Below are 17,155 nucleotides of genomic sequence, written 5' to 3'. Positions count from 1 at the left end.
GATCTCACTTCTTTTCCAGAAAAATGTGGCTTGCAGCTGGTTTGGAGGCCAGATATGTTGAATGCACTAGAAAAAATGCTCAGAGAAGAATTATTTTACACCGAGGTATAAACAGGTCCTTTATGAAATATTTACCCAACCATGCCTAGAAGGAAGGAATCAAATTCCACTACAAGCAAAGAGTATTGTGTTAAGGCTATAAGTGAAACTGGGTCCTTCTGCTAGTATTAAATACAACAAGAAACCATGATAATGAAAAATATATTTATTTGTACATAAATCACAATGAAAGATGAGAGTTCACACCTGGTGGCTTTGATTAAAAATCAGATAAAAAATATATGGTGGGAGTACATATGAAATTCTTTATGAGTATATGCATTACTCTCATACAAACTCCATGCATAATAGAAAAAGAAAAGTAAAATACCCACTACACAAATATATACAATGAAGAATCCTAAGGAGCATGGTTTCAAAATGTCTAAAAAAAAAAAAAAAGAAGTCAAGACCAGAACTGTGACCACTAACATTACTGAACAGAAGGGTGAAACAAGTTGAAATGTTTATATATATATTTGTTGTTCCAGTGCTTGCATAATTGTACGTAGGCACAAATAACAAAAGAATAACTATACATAAAAACACACACTAACACATGCTTGGATGCACACAATGTGCAACACTTCAACCATTTAGGTTTTGGCTTTGATGTTAATTGCATTAAACTCCCACTGTTGCTATACAAATAGGTTGTCGGTATCCAAGGGTAGGTTTTGATGTAATACAAAGAGCACAGGGAAAAAAAACACCATTCATTTGGAAATCCTTTATTGCCACTGTTGCATGCATTCCAATATTCAGCAACGCAAGGCATCACAATAGAGGGCCAGCATGATGAATATATCGTCAGACAAGATGTAAAAGACCAACAGCAACCAAATTTAACAGTGGCAGTATGGAGAAGACAAATAAGATGGGTTGGAAAAGCAAATGACATTACCACACAGTAGCCTGGCTTCCATCTCCATCTCAGTACCCTCCACTTTGTGGCCACCTTTACAGTTTCTTATTGCTGTCAAATCAATTCACCACTATTTACTATTGGTGCTGTTGTGATTTGTATTATCAGTTATATCATGCTATAGAAATATGAAGAACCTGCTCATGCATACCAATGTGCGTATACATATATATATCTATATACATACACGAGTGTATGCACGTGTTTACAAAGTACTTGTTGACCCTACTGGAGCTGGTGGCGTGTAAGTATGTTTACAAGTGGGCTGGGTTACTGACCACAAGTTTGTGCAGAGGTTACAACAGTAATTACATTAGCTCCTAGCTACTTATTGCACTTCATTATCTTGCTGGTATGCCATCTTTCACCCCTTGCTCAGTGACTAAATTCTACCCTCACAAACACCAGTCCAACCTGTGGTTATAGTCAGTTGGGTTTTTTTTCAGTCTCCCATTCTCGCCCAAGCTTCCAATGTGTTTGGTTGCTGTTGATCTTTTATTTCCTGCCCAACAATGCTCACCATGCAGGCCTGGTGTGATGTAATGTGTTGCTGAATACTAAAACATACAACAGATGGAATAAAGGAGTACCAAATCAATGCCCAAGTTCTTTTCTCATACATATGTATGTACATACAATGTAGGTGGGGGGGGGGGGCCGAGAAGGTCCTGGCTTTAACCCTTTCGTAACCAAACCGCCCAAAAAAAATTTTGGTTCATGTGACCAAGCCGCCCATAATCACCTATTCATATTTAAATGAGAATATCCGAGCAAATCTCGTTAGTACATTTGTGAAAACATGTGATTATTTGTGTAAACAGTTCAGCTATAGTTTTGTACAACGATCGATGTGTTTTTTTAATTTTGTGAATTTTGGGAGATTTTTTTCCAAATTTGTTCCTGTTGTGTTTTCAAAATTTGTAATCCTGACAAATCCGAGAGCTCCGATGATAGCAATAAAGAGAATGAATTAGTACCTGAATCGAGTGAAAATTTAAAAACTCCTTCTTTCAGTGATTATTCTAAAGAAACTGGACCAAGTCACAGTCTTACCCAGGAGAGCAAAGCTTTAGACTATTTCTTTTTGCTTTTTCCAATGTACCTATTTGAATTGATTACGGCGGAAACAAACCGTAAAAAAGGATAGTTTGTGGTTTCCCACAAACTTGAATGAAATTAAAGCATATTTTGCCATAAATATTAGTATGGGCATTAGAAAGTTACCTAGAATAAGAAATTACTGGAGTAGTGATGAACTCATTGGAGACGAATATGTCTCAAGTATAATGACGAGGATACGGTTTTTAAAATTGACTCGATATCTACATGTAAGAGACACAAGTAGTACACCAGTATGTGGATAACCAGACTTTGATCCCTTATTTAAAATAAGACCCCTCATTGACTGTGTTCAAAACACATATAAAACAGTTTATAGACCAGGGAGACATTTATCAAGTGATGAGGATATGGTGGGCTATAAAGGCCGAGTGCGTTTTCGACAGTATATGCCAGGAAAGCCCACAAAATGGGGGATCAAAGTTTGGAAGATTTGTGAATCAAATACTGGGTACTGCTCTGGATTTTAATTTTATACTGGCAAAAGAGACAGTAATGAATCCAGTAATGTGCACAACTCTTCTATAATAATATTTTGTTGTATACCCAATTGAATATCAGCTAATAACCCATTTTCTATAGCGATGTTTGAACAAAAATTTTAATAATATTATATTTTGTTGAATTTACCTGTAATTAGAGTCACTTTGTGACAAAAATTTTGGTATAGAATTGGTTGAGAACCTTTCGTTAAATTATCTTCCAAAAATCACATTAATATGTTGATAAATAAAAAAAGTTAGAGTTGTTTAACGAAACCAGACTAAATTTATGATTATGTTAGAAATTAATTGAAACACATAAGGGGTGTATTTTGGTTAGAAATATGGTAACGAAAGGGTTAAGGACATTGCAAAATGGTAGAGCAGTTATCTTTACAGGAGAGATAGGACAACTGTTTAGAAGACATGCAAAAAAAATCATGATATACAATATATCTTTTTTGCAGATTTAATGCATGATGGCAGCTCTTACAGTGGATTTTTGTAAAACTGAAGCATGGGCAGTTATGAAGTTCCTCTTTTTGCAAGGCAAAGGAGGAGCAGAAATCCATAGAAAGATGAAGGAAGTCTTGAAGGATGGCTGCCCATCTTACTCCTCAGTGAAAACCTGGGTGTCAAGGTCTCAGACTGGTCATTTTGAGGCCACAAATGAGACCCAATCAGGATGGCCGACTTCTGCAATCAGAGAGGACAAGGATGAGTTCTATTTACAGGGCTTAGAAAAACTGAAGGACTGTTGCAATAAGTGTGAGAATCTGAGATGGGAACATGGTGAATAAAATAATTTGTCTTCAGGTACTTTCTTTCACCCAAAACCAAGAACTTTTCAGCAACCCCTTGTATATAAATGTGTATATAGAGATACAAACATGTATATAAACATACGAGACTATCTAAAGGTATGGCATTATTTGGCAATTTATATTTGTCTATATATACTTATACATAAAAACAATTACACATAGTTTCAACATTTACTTTTACATGCTTGCATAATAAGTCAGGCAGAATTTACTAAAGCAGATTTTTTTTTTTTTTTTACAATTGGATACCAACAATCAGCTGTTTCCAAGCAAGATAAATGATTCCTTTGTTTACATGACTCACGTATCAAGATGCTTGGACATATTTCAGTTGCCTGCAAGCATACAAAACCACCCGTATTGCTCAACCCACAGCTATAGTATAGAACATTAGCCAAAAAAAAAAAAAAAAAAAAAAAACCCATTCTTGCAATGGAACCAAATCTCCAGCTACCATGTTGTCATAAAATATTTGGTACAATACACGTGTGTGTGAACATGTACACAAATATGTGGCTCTGTGATTAAGAAGTCCACTTCAGAACTATATAGAGTCCATTGCCACAGATGGTCGGTGCCTTCAACTATAGATACAAGCTGTCTAACTTTTTGTGAGTAGATCTGTAGACAGAAACCACAATAAGCATGCTTATCACACACACACACACACATTCATGTCTTTCCCGTGTCTGCATGCTGGTTCACTGAAACAATTTCGGTTCATGCAGTGTCATTTATTTAAAATCTGCAAAAGCATCTGACCATCGAGGTATATTTTGTTGGAAAGATTAAGAAAAATAATAACCTGTTTGGTAACAGATGGGGGTTGGAAACAGGAAGAACATCCAGCCAAAGAGAATCTGCCTTAAGTTACGTTTGACTCATACGTGCATGTTAAAGTGGATACTAAAGCAATACACATACATATATGGCAAGTGGTACTGAAGAGATGGCAGACAAATGAAACAGATTTCAGCTTCCAGGAAATTTCTAATGCAATATAGAACCAGTGACAAAAGACAGAAGCAAAATAGATAAGCTGGAATTGAGTGAAATTAATGGAATTTGAAGATGGTAATTATATTGGTTTTCAAATTAATACATAAAACAACACCTAACCTTGAATTGTATGATAGTGATGGGAGTGTGATAGAGAGAGAGAGAGAGAGAGAGAGAGAGAGAGAGAGAGAGAGAGAGAGAGAGAAGGAAAGAGAGCACCATATCTAATATTTACAAAATGTCTCATTTAAAATCATTGATACATCCTACATCTGCAAATCCCTCAAGGAGTTGTCAATAATCAAGATAAGAAAGTTAAAAGAATTCTGAGAAACAACTGTTAAATTCTGAAAAACAAAACAAATTCTTCAAGTAAAACATTCTGCAAACATCCACGAAAATGCAACCAACTGGTTACAAACTTGCAACAACTCAATTACTATAAATTATCAATCAAAATCTTACTGTAATATTTCAATAGGTATTTATATAGGCGCAGACATCGCTATGTGGTAAGCAGCTTGCTTCCCAACCACATGGTTCCAGGTTCAGGACCACTGCATGGCACCTTGGGCAAGTGTCTTCTATAGCCTCAGACCAACCAAAGCCTTGAGTGGATTTTGGAAGACAGAAACTGAAAGAAGTTTGTCATATATATATATATGTCTATGTGTGTGTGTGTTTATGTCCCTACAACTTAGGGATAAGAAGACCAATAGAATAAGTACTTAACTTTAAAAATCTGAGACCTGGGGTCAATTTGACCAAAACCCTTCAAGGCAGCACTCAGCACAGCTGCAGTCAAATGACAAACAAGTAAATGAATAAAGATGCAGTAAATGTTCTTTTTTACATGTGATTCCTATAACTATTTAGAATCAAGAACAGCTATTTTACTAGAAGTGATTCTGAGTTAAAGAGGAGCAGATATAGTAAAGAAAAAAAAAAAAAAAAAAAAAAAAAACTATATAGCTAAGTCTTGGTAGTTATGGCAACATACATGGGCTCCACGGTGATTACAAAGATGACTGCAAATATGTTGGTGTATAGAGATACATTTTAACGAATGACCTGTGGTGGTGGTGGTTACACTCAGTTTGGTATCAGAGTAAATATACTTTATTTAGCATGGTATTGTTGCTAGTATGGAATAACGGACATTAAACTAAAACAAAATATATGGGCGCAAATATGGCTGTGTAGTTCAAGGATTCTCTTCACAACCATGTAGTGTTTCAATTGTATCAATCAGAAAGTGTAGTAAGAAAAATATCCACCAACACTCTGAGTGGTTGGCGTTAGGAAGGGCATCCAGCTGTAGAAACTCTGCCAAATTTAGATTGGAGCCTGGTGTTGCCATCCGGTTTCACCAGTCCTCAGTCAAATCGTCCAACCCATGCTAGCATGGAAAGCGGACGTTAAACGATGATGATGATGATGATATAGAAACAAACAAACAAGACAGCTCTTTGCTAATGAAACATATCCCAGCATGGCCACAACTCACTGACTGGAACTATTAACCCTTTAGTATTCAAACCGGCCATATCTAGCCAAAATATCCTGTTTCATTATTTTCAAACTAGCTAGATACACCTACCATACAATGTCCTAAAAATAAGCAGTTACATCATTTTTTATTTTAAAATTACAAGATAATGCATGAATAAATAGACATAACGTGACAAAATAATTTGAATGCAAAAGGGTTAAGTCATAATTCAGGAGTTTTGTGAATAACTAAAGTATAACTGAAAGAACCGATATCACAAAAGGAAAATAAATACACAGTGGTTGGCGTTAGGAAGAGCATCCATCTGTAGAAACTCTGCCAAATCAGATTGGAGCCTGGTGTAGCCATCTGGTTTCACCAGTACTCAGTCAAATCATCCAACCCATGCTAGCATGGAAAGCGGACATTAAACGAAGATGTAACTGCATGAATGTCTGATTTTTCTGAAATACATATAAAAACAAAGCCACACGCATATGAGTGAACAACAATTCACACAGAATATATGGATGTTTTTTTTACTTTTTTTCTATTTTCATTTTTTCTTTCGTTCCTCTTGACAGCGTGGACAGTACCATTTTCCTTTTGGTTTTGTTGTAAGCCCAACACAAGCAAAATGAAACCATTCTATAGGGCACTAAAAATAAAAAATTAAAAATCACTTATTCAAAATCAAGGTTCTTAAGTGTATAGAGTGGAATCTTGGTTTACAAATTTAATTCATTACCCAAAATGTTCAAAAATTGAAAATATTTCTCCCATAGGAAATTCAATCAGTGATGTGCACTAAACAAAAAGCTTGACAGCAAGTGATGCTCTCTCCTACCACTAGTACACCCAGCTTGTTGCCAGACTGCACGTTTGTTACTCAAGACAACATTCATCACCCAAGAAATTTTATGTCTGAAAAATTGTTTGCGATGAGGTGTCTGTAAACTGAGGATTCAGTGTTTTTGTGTGTGTGAGCTTATCTAGTTTAACCTTATGGTGTATGTCTGAATGGTTAAGTTTTCTTTGCAACCAAAAAGACCAAGATCTCACCTCAATAAGTGGCACACTGAGAAATTGTCATTTTATATGACCTCAGGTCAACTCATACCTTATAAGTGAAACTGGATATATAGAACCTACATGGAAGCAGACAGATGGATTGTACCCATAAATGATTGTACAGCCTTGCCATGTACACTGCTTGAGAAATATGTTATGGATACAACTGTCACTGGAATGCTCAATTACTTAAACATTAATTCAATTCAACTGTTCAAACAAATAGAGATCCACCTCTCTCTATCTCTGTCACACACACACACATAAATGTAGAGTTAAGATGAGAAGGGAATTTAACACCTGTAATGCTGCCACACTTTAAGTACATCAGATTCAGTACCCTGGATTTTCAGAAATTAATAAGAAAAAAAAAAGAGTATTTGACAGTAGCAACTGAAATTAGCAATGTCTGTGTATAGAATATATTTAGAAGAGATCTTTAATAAACTATAAAACACACACGTGTGTTTGTGTACATGTCCATATGTAGGGATGGCTGTGCAGGTGTTTCGTTCACAACCACAAGGTTTTAAGGTCAGTCTCACCATGCAGCTCCTTGGGCTAACAAATATCCTACGAGTGGAATTATAGACAAACTAAATAGAATCCCTCTGTATGTGTGAAAGCTGTCCTCACATGAGATCATCTGAGTCCCCAAAACTGTCATATTTACATTTCTAGTGAAGATAATGCCCTGTGGCTGTGCTCTAGGAGAGAGAGGTTGGATAAACCACACTTGTATAACAAGAAAGGGTTGGAAATAGGAACATCTAACTGCAAAAACAATAACTTAACTGCACAGCCTATGATAATATTTTTAAAAAACATAAAATAAAAGACAAAAACTAATTAAGTAGTTTGTTCCTGTAAAATACAGTATCAAATTATCAAGAAAAAGCAAAGCAACTTACATCAGGATTATCACAGCCAATCATTTCACCATATGATACTTGATGACAAAGACAGTATGTTGGTTCATTAGGATCTACAGGCATATCAAGAACATCTGATGGATGAGTGATAGAGAGTGGTAATGATGGCAAACTATTCTCCATGTCAGGCCTAGAAAAAAATTAGAGAGAGGGAAAAAAAATATATATATTTACATCTTGGTGAAATTTATATTAGCATAAATACTGTCAATTCTCAATTTACTGAAACCACACATCACTTGGATGATAACTGCACTGCTGCTCTCCTCAGTCTGACACTATTCGTTCTGTACCTTTCATAAAATATTCTACATAAACTTATACTTGAAGTTATTTTTTACATCCATTTTTTCATGCTTGCTTGGGTTAGATGTGTTCTTACAATTTATTGTACTGTTGTCACTTGCTTGTGTGAATTTCAACATTCTGAAATCAGCTTTTATCACTTCTGTCCAAGTTTTCTTCAATCCTCCTCTTTCACTCGGACATTCTAGCACTTTTTTTATCCATCTGTTCTCCTTCATACTCATCACACGTCTTCATTCTTGCATGCTATAAATGATTCCGCTTAAATCCAGTCCTTTTGTATCATCACATTCATGCACACTAATATTACACATCCAACAGAATATGAACATACGTCCCTCCAACCCTCACATACCCTCTGCTTCACCACCCACATCTCACAATCATTCATGTAATTATATTTATAACACACACACAAACAATCTGTTATCTTTTAAGAAGTTATCCACTTTTTATATGGCATCTAATATAAAATATGTTCTACGTTCTGTAAACATATTTCCATTTATTTGCTGTTATTCAAAAAAGCTGCCAATAATAAAAGCTTAACTTTGGTAAAAGTTTATAAAATGGACATCCCATTTATAAAGAAATATTTGTAAAACATCTTAATGAAATGGGTTACAAATTAAGAGTTTCCAATAGATTCTAAAAATATCTTTGTTCCACAAACTGAGTCAACTACCTTTCTTTTAATAGAAAGATAGAAAATAAGAAAATGCCAAAACTAATGTAATTTGATAAATTAATTAGCAAAAGCTTTAACTATTGGCAAAACAATTTATCTTAAAACTAAAGAGCAACAAAAAGCAATATTACTGAATTTGTAGTGAGGATTTCTTATTTTTCTTCTTTTTAGGAATCTCATCTTCATATTCTGTCTTCAGAGATTTCCTCTTCTTTTTATCTTTTACTTTGATAGCTGAAATTACAAATATAAAAATTAAAAAAACTCATCAATACTCAATCACTTAACTGTCTTAACATTCTACTCAAACTTACTCTGTTTATCATTAATGTTTTAGCGTCTAGTATTTTAAGATAAGTACCATAATAAAGGGGCTAACATGGACGGAATACATTTAAATTTGATCAATTACCTCTCAATAACATCAGGCTGCTAGAAAGAACTAGAACAATGCAGTAACAAAGAGGTCATTACTGCAAGCCCAAGTGATGGATAGTGACGCATGAGTTACAATCACTGAATTTAGTTCATGACTAAGTTAATATTACTCTGCCTGTTGCAGTGTGTAACTTCCATCATACAGCTAAGAACATTTTACATCCCAATAATTCAAAAGTCAACCCAAATTTTAAAAAAACCATCCCATTTACAAACGTTTCAAAACAGTCAACCACAGAAAGTATATTCATTCTATTCATGTATGCAGAAATATTTTACTCTCATATGTAACTATTAATTTCATTTTTCAGTAAACCCAATTTTCAAAATTGATAGTGAAAATTATTTCGTTGCAGTTAGAGAGATTAAAACATACTTGGACCTTCTTTTGGTTTTGTAATGCTCTTTTCTTTCAAATCTGCTTCGAATCGTGCTAAATCAGCATCCAATTTACGTATATGCTTATCAACCTTTGAAGACATAAAAAAAAAAGAAAGACAAAATTAAAAACACAAAACAAAATATTCTAGCTTACAATCGTTTTGTCAGAGACTATAAATGAGGACCAGTGAATCCAACTGAAAGAATTTGTAGGATCTCGTCATTATCATCACCAACATGTCTTCCATGATGGCACTGATTGGTTTGACAATATAAAAAACACCAGAAGACTGTCACACTCCAAAATCTGCTTTGGTATGGTTTTTACAGTTGGATGCCCTTCCTAAAAACAGCCATTTTACAGCAAGGGCTGGGTGCCTTTTTTTCCATGTCAATGATACTACTGACATTGTTAAGTAACTTGCAAGTCAAAGAAAACAACTTCCTCTTGACTGAGTAGGACTTAGTGGAGAGGGAGAGAGAGAGGTGGCTTTATGTCAACTGCTGAGAGGCTGAAGTATGATAGAGGGACAGGAATAAATGTGTTGCAGTAGAGGAGATAGATGGCTACTCTGCATCAGAGAAAGATGGATGGGAGTAGCTGGAATGATGAGGATTGTGGTAACAAAGTGTCAGAGAGTACTCCCAAGATACAAGAAGGTGGGCATAAAAGAATACAATGAACTGAAAAGTGTGGGTGGATAATTCATGAATTATATTTAGCAGCTATGTTAAATAGTTTGCACTCAATTTTAAAAAATAAGCTGAAACCAGATTTTAGAGCTTTTACATTTCACTTTAAATATTCAACAAAAATGGGGAAGAAAAAAAGAAGCAAAAATTATAACATTTAAATTAAGGAAACTCACCATTTCATAAGTTTGCATAGCTAGTTGGACTTTATCATCACCAAATCCAAGGCTTTTATTGTACCTTAAATTGATGGAATCTAAATGTGCAAGCCGACGATCTTTGTTCATAGTCCTGACATTTCGCAAAAAGATTTCGGCTATTTTTTCAATTTCTTTCATTGTGTCTAAAAGAGTAAGAAATTGAAATGACCACATAAATAAGTCTTTACAGTAACACAATTTTGGTTATTTTATGTGAAGTATTTAAACACAGAAACCCTGTTGTTTTGATATTGATTTCTGCTGTGGGGCAAAATATCATCTATATCAACTTGCATTTTTAAGGTTTTTTTTTTTTTTTAGAAGTGGCTATTGCAGGAATGCCTCTGACCATTTAGACAGCTTCATTAGGTTCAACTTTGAGGGTGGGAGTGTCAATCAACCAGGAACAGATGGATCAGGCATAATAGTCAGAACATAAAAGACTTCACTGCTGCTGATAAACTGTGGGTAGGGTTAGATGATTAAATTTACCATGGTACTTGAAAATATTTTCGGTCAATGCTCTCATGGTTCTGACAAACCACAAAAAAGTTTTATATATACACACAAATCATGGATTAAGCAACTACTTTTTTCCCCTCTTCACAAAAAAAATTGTGAAGAAACTGTTGCAAAAAATTTTTTTTAAACTCACAACAAAAGTGTAATTATCAAATTTCCTGCTACACATAACCATTTCTTTTTAAATTATTTCTTTTGAGAACTTCCAAAGAAATTTTTATAAAAAATTGGGAATATAAAAATCACTACCTTGTACACGTTGATCAAGATCTCTCATGAGAGTGAAGTTTCTTTGGAGTTCTATAGGTAAAGATTCAAGACCTAGGAGATAAAAAATACATATAAACAGAACTTAGGTATTCACAAGTAATTATAAAAAATTTTAAAAAAAACTATATATCAATCAAACACTGCAAGTTCACAAAAGTATATTTTTACATTTATGTCAGTTAATAATTTCATGATTATTTTCTCTGAAAATCTTCAAACAAAACCACAAGTTTCATATCATTGATAATACATTGCATCAATTGATATAAATACCAGACTCATTATATATTCTTTTATTCATTTACTTGTTTCAGTCATTTGACTGCAGCCATGCTGGAGCACTGCCTTCAGTTGAACAAATCGACCCCAGGACTTATTCTTTGTAAGCCTAGTACTTATTCTATTGGTCTCTTTTGCTGAAATGCTAAGTAACAGTGACGTAAATACACCAACATCGGTTGTCAAGCAATGGTAGAGAGGTCAGACACACACACACATATATATATATATATATATATATACGATAGTTATCTTTCTATTTCCGTCTACCAAATCCACTCAAGGCTTTGGTTGGTCTGAGACTATAATAGAAACTTGCCCAAGGTGCCAGGCAGTGGGACTGAACCTGGAACCATGTGGTTAGGAAGCAAGCTTCTTACCACACAACCACGCCTGCGCCTATATATATATATATATATATATATATATATATATATATATATATACATACACACATACTGCAGCAAAAATATCACAAAAACTGCTACTCAGAGTTTCACGTTCCCATTCGGACAGTTTCGTTTTGAATATATATATATAAAATGAACCATCATCCCGGTGAGAACTGGCAGAGGCAGATAGCCAAATTCTTATGTGAATATTCTACAGGTCTTGAAGAGAGATAACCACCCTTCAAGATTTCTAAATATTATCTGGCCCAGATAGCAGCACTAACTTCAGTAAAGGCTGGTGAGTTGTCAGGATGGTGATGAGAGACATTTCAAACTTCCTGATTTTTAAAAAAGCAGTGTGATAAAAATTGACCAGAGTTCTTCTGTGGACATTGAACATATCCTTCAAAACACCAACTGTGCTAGAGATCTGACTGAAACAGTCTGGATGCTTTTTACCAACTTAAATCTGACAGCTGCAACTTCTTATCCGAAGAAATGGGGTTGCCTAGTCACACAAGGACCTGCAGAAGGCAGCTGTTGCCTGAAACACTGACGTATAGTACATTCAAACTTTGTACCTATTGCAAGATTTTTTTTTTAGGGACCTAAGGAAAGAAACAAGCACAGTGAGAATATAGAGTGGCATTGGAAGTGTGCATTTCCCAACTTCACGATTTTTGCAATGAAGCAGTGACGCTGCCATGAATCCATTCTGTTGGAAACTGCCTGTAAGCTAACTGCCCACAGCTTGTGACTCAAAGTACATCTCCCACCAACTTTGACACAAAGTAAACAAGACATATTCAGCGTTGGCCTGCAGTCCAATGGTGTGAAACTGTGCAACCAAGATACAGTGTAGCTGCAGAAGTCTGGTAGGGATTTTGGTGAGAGAGGAGTTATCTACTGATAGGAAAGACTCATATATATAAGTATAAAATCTAATTAATGATTAGAAAGACATTGGAGAACGAAAAAAATTAAATTGATGTCAACACAATGCTTGCAACTAGCACCACATGGGCGAGCCAATGGCGGTGGTAAAGGGTGACAAGCACAAGAGACATCACATCACATCATGTATGTGTATGTATATGTGTGTATATATATATATACATATATACACACACGACTAAATAGTCAAACATTTAAACGCATTACACCATTATATATATATAAAACAAATATACGTATATATACGCGAGCGCCTATACACACATCTACAGAAGGCTGTGTGGCTGTATTTACACACGTGCGAGCGTGTGAATAGGGGTAAAATAAAACCCACAATACATTGAAAACAGTGAAACATTGACAATATGATACAAGTATGAAAGATCATCAATGGTTTTAAATATAAAAACATAAATATTCTAAAGTCTAGAAATTGTCTAATGAGAATTCTGTTTCTAATTTAAATTAAAAACAGAATTAAATACTGATGATAGTAAAATATAATAAATGCAATGAAACGGTTGAATATGTATAGATTTTAGCAAAAATATAAAATGTGTTTAACAAGACATTTGAGATGGGGAGGGATGACAACAAATACTTGTCAAAATGTGGGTTTAGGAAATAATATAAGCCTCGCTAGATGTATTCATTGCTGGTTTCCAGGGACAGGGAAATGTATAATATATAGTTGTTTATTGTGTAGTTATAAGAGTTATTTATAAATGTAAATTAAAGCAATGAAATGTTAATAGCGCGGTTTAAAAGGATCAAAATGGCGGGGTTTATGATCGAAAGGGGGGGGGCAGAGACAGGAATAAATGGATAAAAGAAAGGTTTTAATTTAATAAAAGGGATTTTTTCTTTGATATTCCTTCTATAAGTTAAATATTATTTGGTAATACATAGGAATTTTACCAAAAAAAAAAAAAAAAAAAAAAAAGAAAGGAAAAGGAGTAAATATATTTTCTTCTCTCAAATAAAAATTAAGAGATTTGGGTGGCGATGTTTAGAAACTAAAAATAATACTTAAATATGATTCTGGTCTTAATTTTCTTAACGATCTACACTTAGTATTATGAAGATGAGAGAGAGAGACAGACAGACAAGCAGAAAAGAGAGAGAGAGATAGTAAAAGAGGGAGAAATGAAAGATGTAATAAGAGAGAGGGAGATGAATGAGAGGAAAGAAATAAAACAGAGGGGAGGGAGAGAGAGAGTTAGAAAAATTTTGTTTAAAAAAAGGCGCAAAACTTCATAAATTGCTGCTTTTCCAAATAAATAAATTATCTATTGAGAAAAGCATAGTATTGTGGTTAAATTTCATTGAAATATTGAAGTTCGGTGTGGTTATATTAAACGTGGTAATGACTACTTACTGTCGAGGTAATGTTCAAGATACATTGCAGTAGCCATTTTCTGAATGTGTTTCCTTGTGTCAGTGAGTTACCATCACGTGAATTAGACATCATCAATTAACCTCTAACCAGTGATACGAGATATATATATATATCGTTGTAGACTCCCTCCTAAAGACAAATACGATTATATAAATAGAAACAAACTCAATATAAAAATCTATAGAAATAAAATGTTTATTCATTCATCGAAATTTTATCTACACATGTGTTTTTTTTTTAAATATATTTATCAGAATTAGAAATAAATATTACAACAGTGCTGTCGAGAGTAGCAGCAACAGCAGCAGCAGCAGCGACAACAACAACAACAACAGCAGCAGCAGCAGCTCCACTTTTGGTGTTGTTTGTGTTGTTGTTGTTGGATTATTTTTTTTTTTAAAAAAGAATGGCTTCGAAGTTCCACAACCGTACTGGGTCTTTGGTAGTATTATGTAACGGTAATAGAACGGCTAAAAGAAACAATCCGACACAAGAGTTCAGCAATGCTGTTGTTTTAAGCAGCGAGCCACTCCGTGACAATCAGCTCTTCGAAGTTCGCATTGACAAATTGGTAGGTTTCCTTTTATTTGAGATCTTGCATGTTTTTGTGACAACCAACAAGAAGAAGAAATACCATGTAGCAGAGTTCTTGGTTGAAAGAATGTGGGAAAATGGGACAGCCTTCGTAATTACCCATAGACATCTATCATTATATAAATGTATATTTATGAAGATCATTGCCCAAGATTGTTGATCCCTCTTCGTTTTCGTTCCCCTTTTTCCCTTTCTCACGAGGGACACTTGAATCAAACCACCAACAGCGTGTATATTTATATACGTATATACAATACACACACTCACACACACACACACACACACACACACACACACACATATATATATATATTGTTTGCATGTGTACCCTATTGTCTACACATGAACACACCAAGGTACCTCTTAATGCACGATTAATCGACCGACAAAAATTTATAAATAATTATATACATTTCAAAGAATTTTGCATGAAAGTCTCTGGTGATATAGGAGGGGCGAGAGGGAGACAATGAAAGACAATTCCGACTTTTATCATGATCTCATGTCATTGTTTTTAATTTATTTACCAATTTCATTGAACTGCATCCGGCGAGACAATATATATTTATATAGATATATATATAATCTCTGTAAATATGTATGATCATGTGTATAAAAGTTATGTTCTTGTGTTGTTATTTTAAAATATTAACTTAATTCTTGTAATGGAATTCGGTCAGTGATGCCAAGGCGGGTGGGGGGATCGATAATGCTGATCTTTAGAAGAATTCCTTCATCTTATTATAATCTCTCTTTTGTAAGTGATGTTTTAGGTGCAGATGGAACCTGTTAAATGTCTTTTACTTCTGCATTCTTACACTCTAGTCTTTTACATTGCTCTGCTATTGAACCGTTCTACTAAACTAAACACACACACACATATGATGTGTGTGTGTAAATATATATATTTATATAATGTATGTACGGATTTATGCATTTTAGTGTACAGTAGCTGATTTAATTAAAATGTAATTAGATCGAGTCAGCTAGATTAACTGTACATGATCGTTAGCTCTGCTAGTAATAGCAGCCATAATTTCCCTCCAAACCGCATTCTGTCAACTTTAGAAAACATGGACACATTGGATAATGTAACCTTGTGTATGTGTGTGTGCGCAGGTGGAATGGTTACGTTTGAAATTGCTTTGATTATCATGTACCTGCGAAAGCTAACCCGAACAGAACTACAGACCTACTTATCCGTAACTTCCTTACAGAGGCATAAAAGCCGATCTCTGGGTTTTCGAAGAATGAAGTATCGAGAAGCCTACGTAGTTGTGCATTTTTACCAAATGAGAAGTGAAACCAGGTTACAGTCACAGATTCTAAAAAGATTTTTTTTCTGCTCTTCGCCACACATGTATATAATTGCATATCATGTTACGAGTAAACGATGGAGGCCTCTGTGGAGTTGCTCGATCCCCTACAGATAACAGTCGAATGACCTCAAATCACACTCTTATATTTAAAGAGAAAGCATGAGAAGGGGGTAAGAGAGTGCTCAGCAGTGTTACTGATAGACAAAAAGACGCTGTGGTCATGGCTAGAACGCCTTTGATCACATGTGTGCTAGATGAGGGTCAAACAAATATGTACTGTTATCAAGTCAACCAGAGAGTCTGTACGCTGTTACTCGACTTGCTGGAAATATTAACCATCTCCCTCTCATTACTCATACACCCTACCGTTATTTAAATAAAGGTTACGTAGGAAATACGTTGTCCCTGCTATACAAAAGGACGGATTGGTCATGGTTGGATTGTCTTTGGTCATAGATCTGCTCGATCGGTATCGACAAGAGGTCGAACAACCTCCACACTCTCACCAAAGAAAACAAACTTCTTGGTACGAAAAGTAGCTCCCTGAATTTTGCTAGGTTCATTTTACCCTCACATTTCTTCTGTTAATTTATGTAATTTTATCGGATCATTAAAGAGTTAGGGTTAAACAGAAGAACAAAGATATTCAATTTTACAAAATACGAAAAATAGGATCAAAAATAAATTCCCAACAAATCAAAATAATTTTTAATGTGTTTCTGTTTTCATCTCAGAATATCGTTTGATACTAATTATATTATTAGTTTATATATATAT

General features: G+C 34.6%; 2 protein-coding genes across 4 annotated transcripts in view; one reads left to right on the top strand and one right to left on the bottom strand.

The window, feature by feature from the left end:
* Positions 1–250: 250 nt before the first annotated feature.
* LOC106871181 (inhibitor of growth protein 4) lies at positions 251–14,592 on the bottom strand. 2 transcript variants are annotated; one of them, XM_014917512.2, is made up of 7 exons: positions 14,445–14,592; positions 11,421–11,492; positions 10,626–10,792; positions 9,752–9,845; positions 9,069–9,171; positions 7,923–8,073; positions 251–6,598 (listed from the first exon to the last, which is right to left on the bottom strand). In XM_014917512.2, exons 1-7 carry the CDS (start codon positions 14,479–14,481, stop codon positions 6,497–6,499), a joined length of 726 nt encoding a protein of 241 aa, XP_014772998.1. In that variant the 5' UTR covers positions 14,482–14,592; the 3' UTR covers positions 251–6,496. The 2 variants fall into 2 exon arrangements, with proteins under 2 accessions (XP_014772998.1, XP_014773000.1); XM_014917514.2 differs by having other exon boundaries at positions 9,758–9,845.
* Positions 14,593–14,769: 177 nt separating this feature from the next.
* The window catches only part of LOC106871179 (neuralized-like protein 4), a 93,667-nt gene continuing 91,281 nt past the window's right edge, over positions 14,770–17,155 (top strand). For both annotated transcript variants that reach the window (XM_052973785.1, XM_052973784.1), the window contains exon 1: positions 14,770–15,036. In XM_052973785.1, the coding sequence (XP_052829745.1) occupies positions 14,872–15,036 (165 nt within the window). In that variant the 5' untranslated portion in view covers positions 14,770–14,871. The remainder of the gene's footprint in view (positions 15,037–17,155) is intronic.

Source organism: Octopus bimaculoides, chromosome 16, assembly GCF_001194135.2.
Source record: "Octopus bimaculoides isolate UCB-OBI-ISO-001 chromosome 16, ASM119413v2, whole genome shotgun sequence".
In the NCBI taxonomy this organism is placed as follows: domain Eukaryota; kingdom Metazoa; phylum Mollusca; class Cephalopoda; order Octopoda; family Octopodidae; genus Octopus; species Octopus bimaculoides.
The sequence above is the reverse complement of the archived record's forward strand: the minus strand, read 5'-3'. Positions and strand labels throughout refer to the sequence as shown.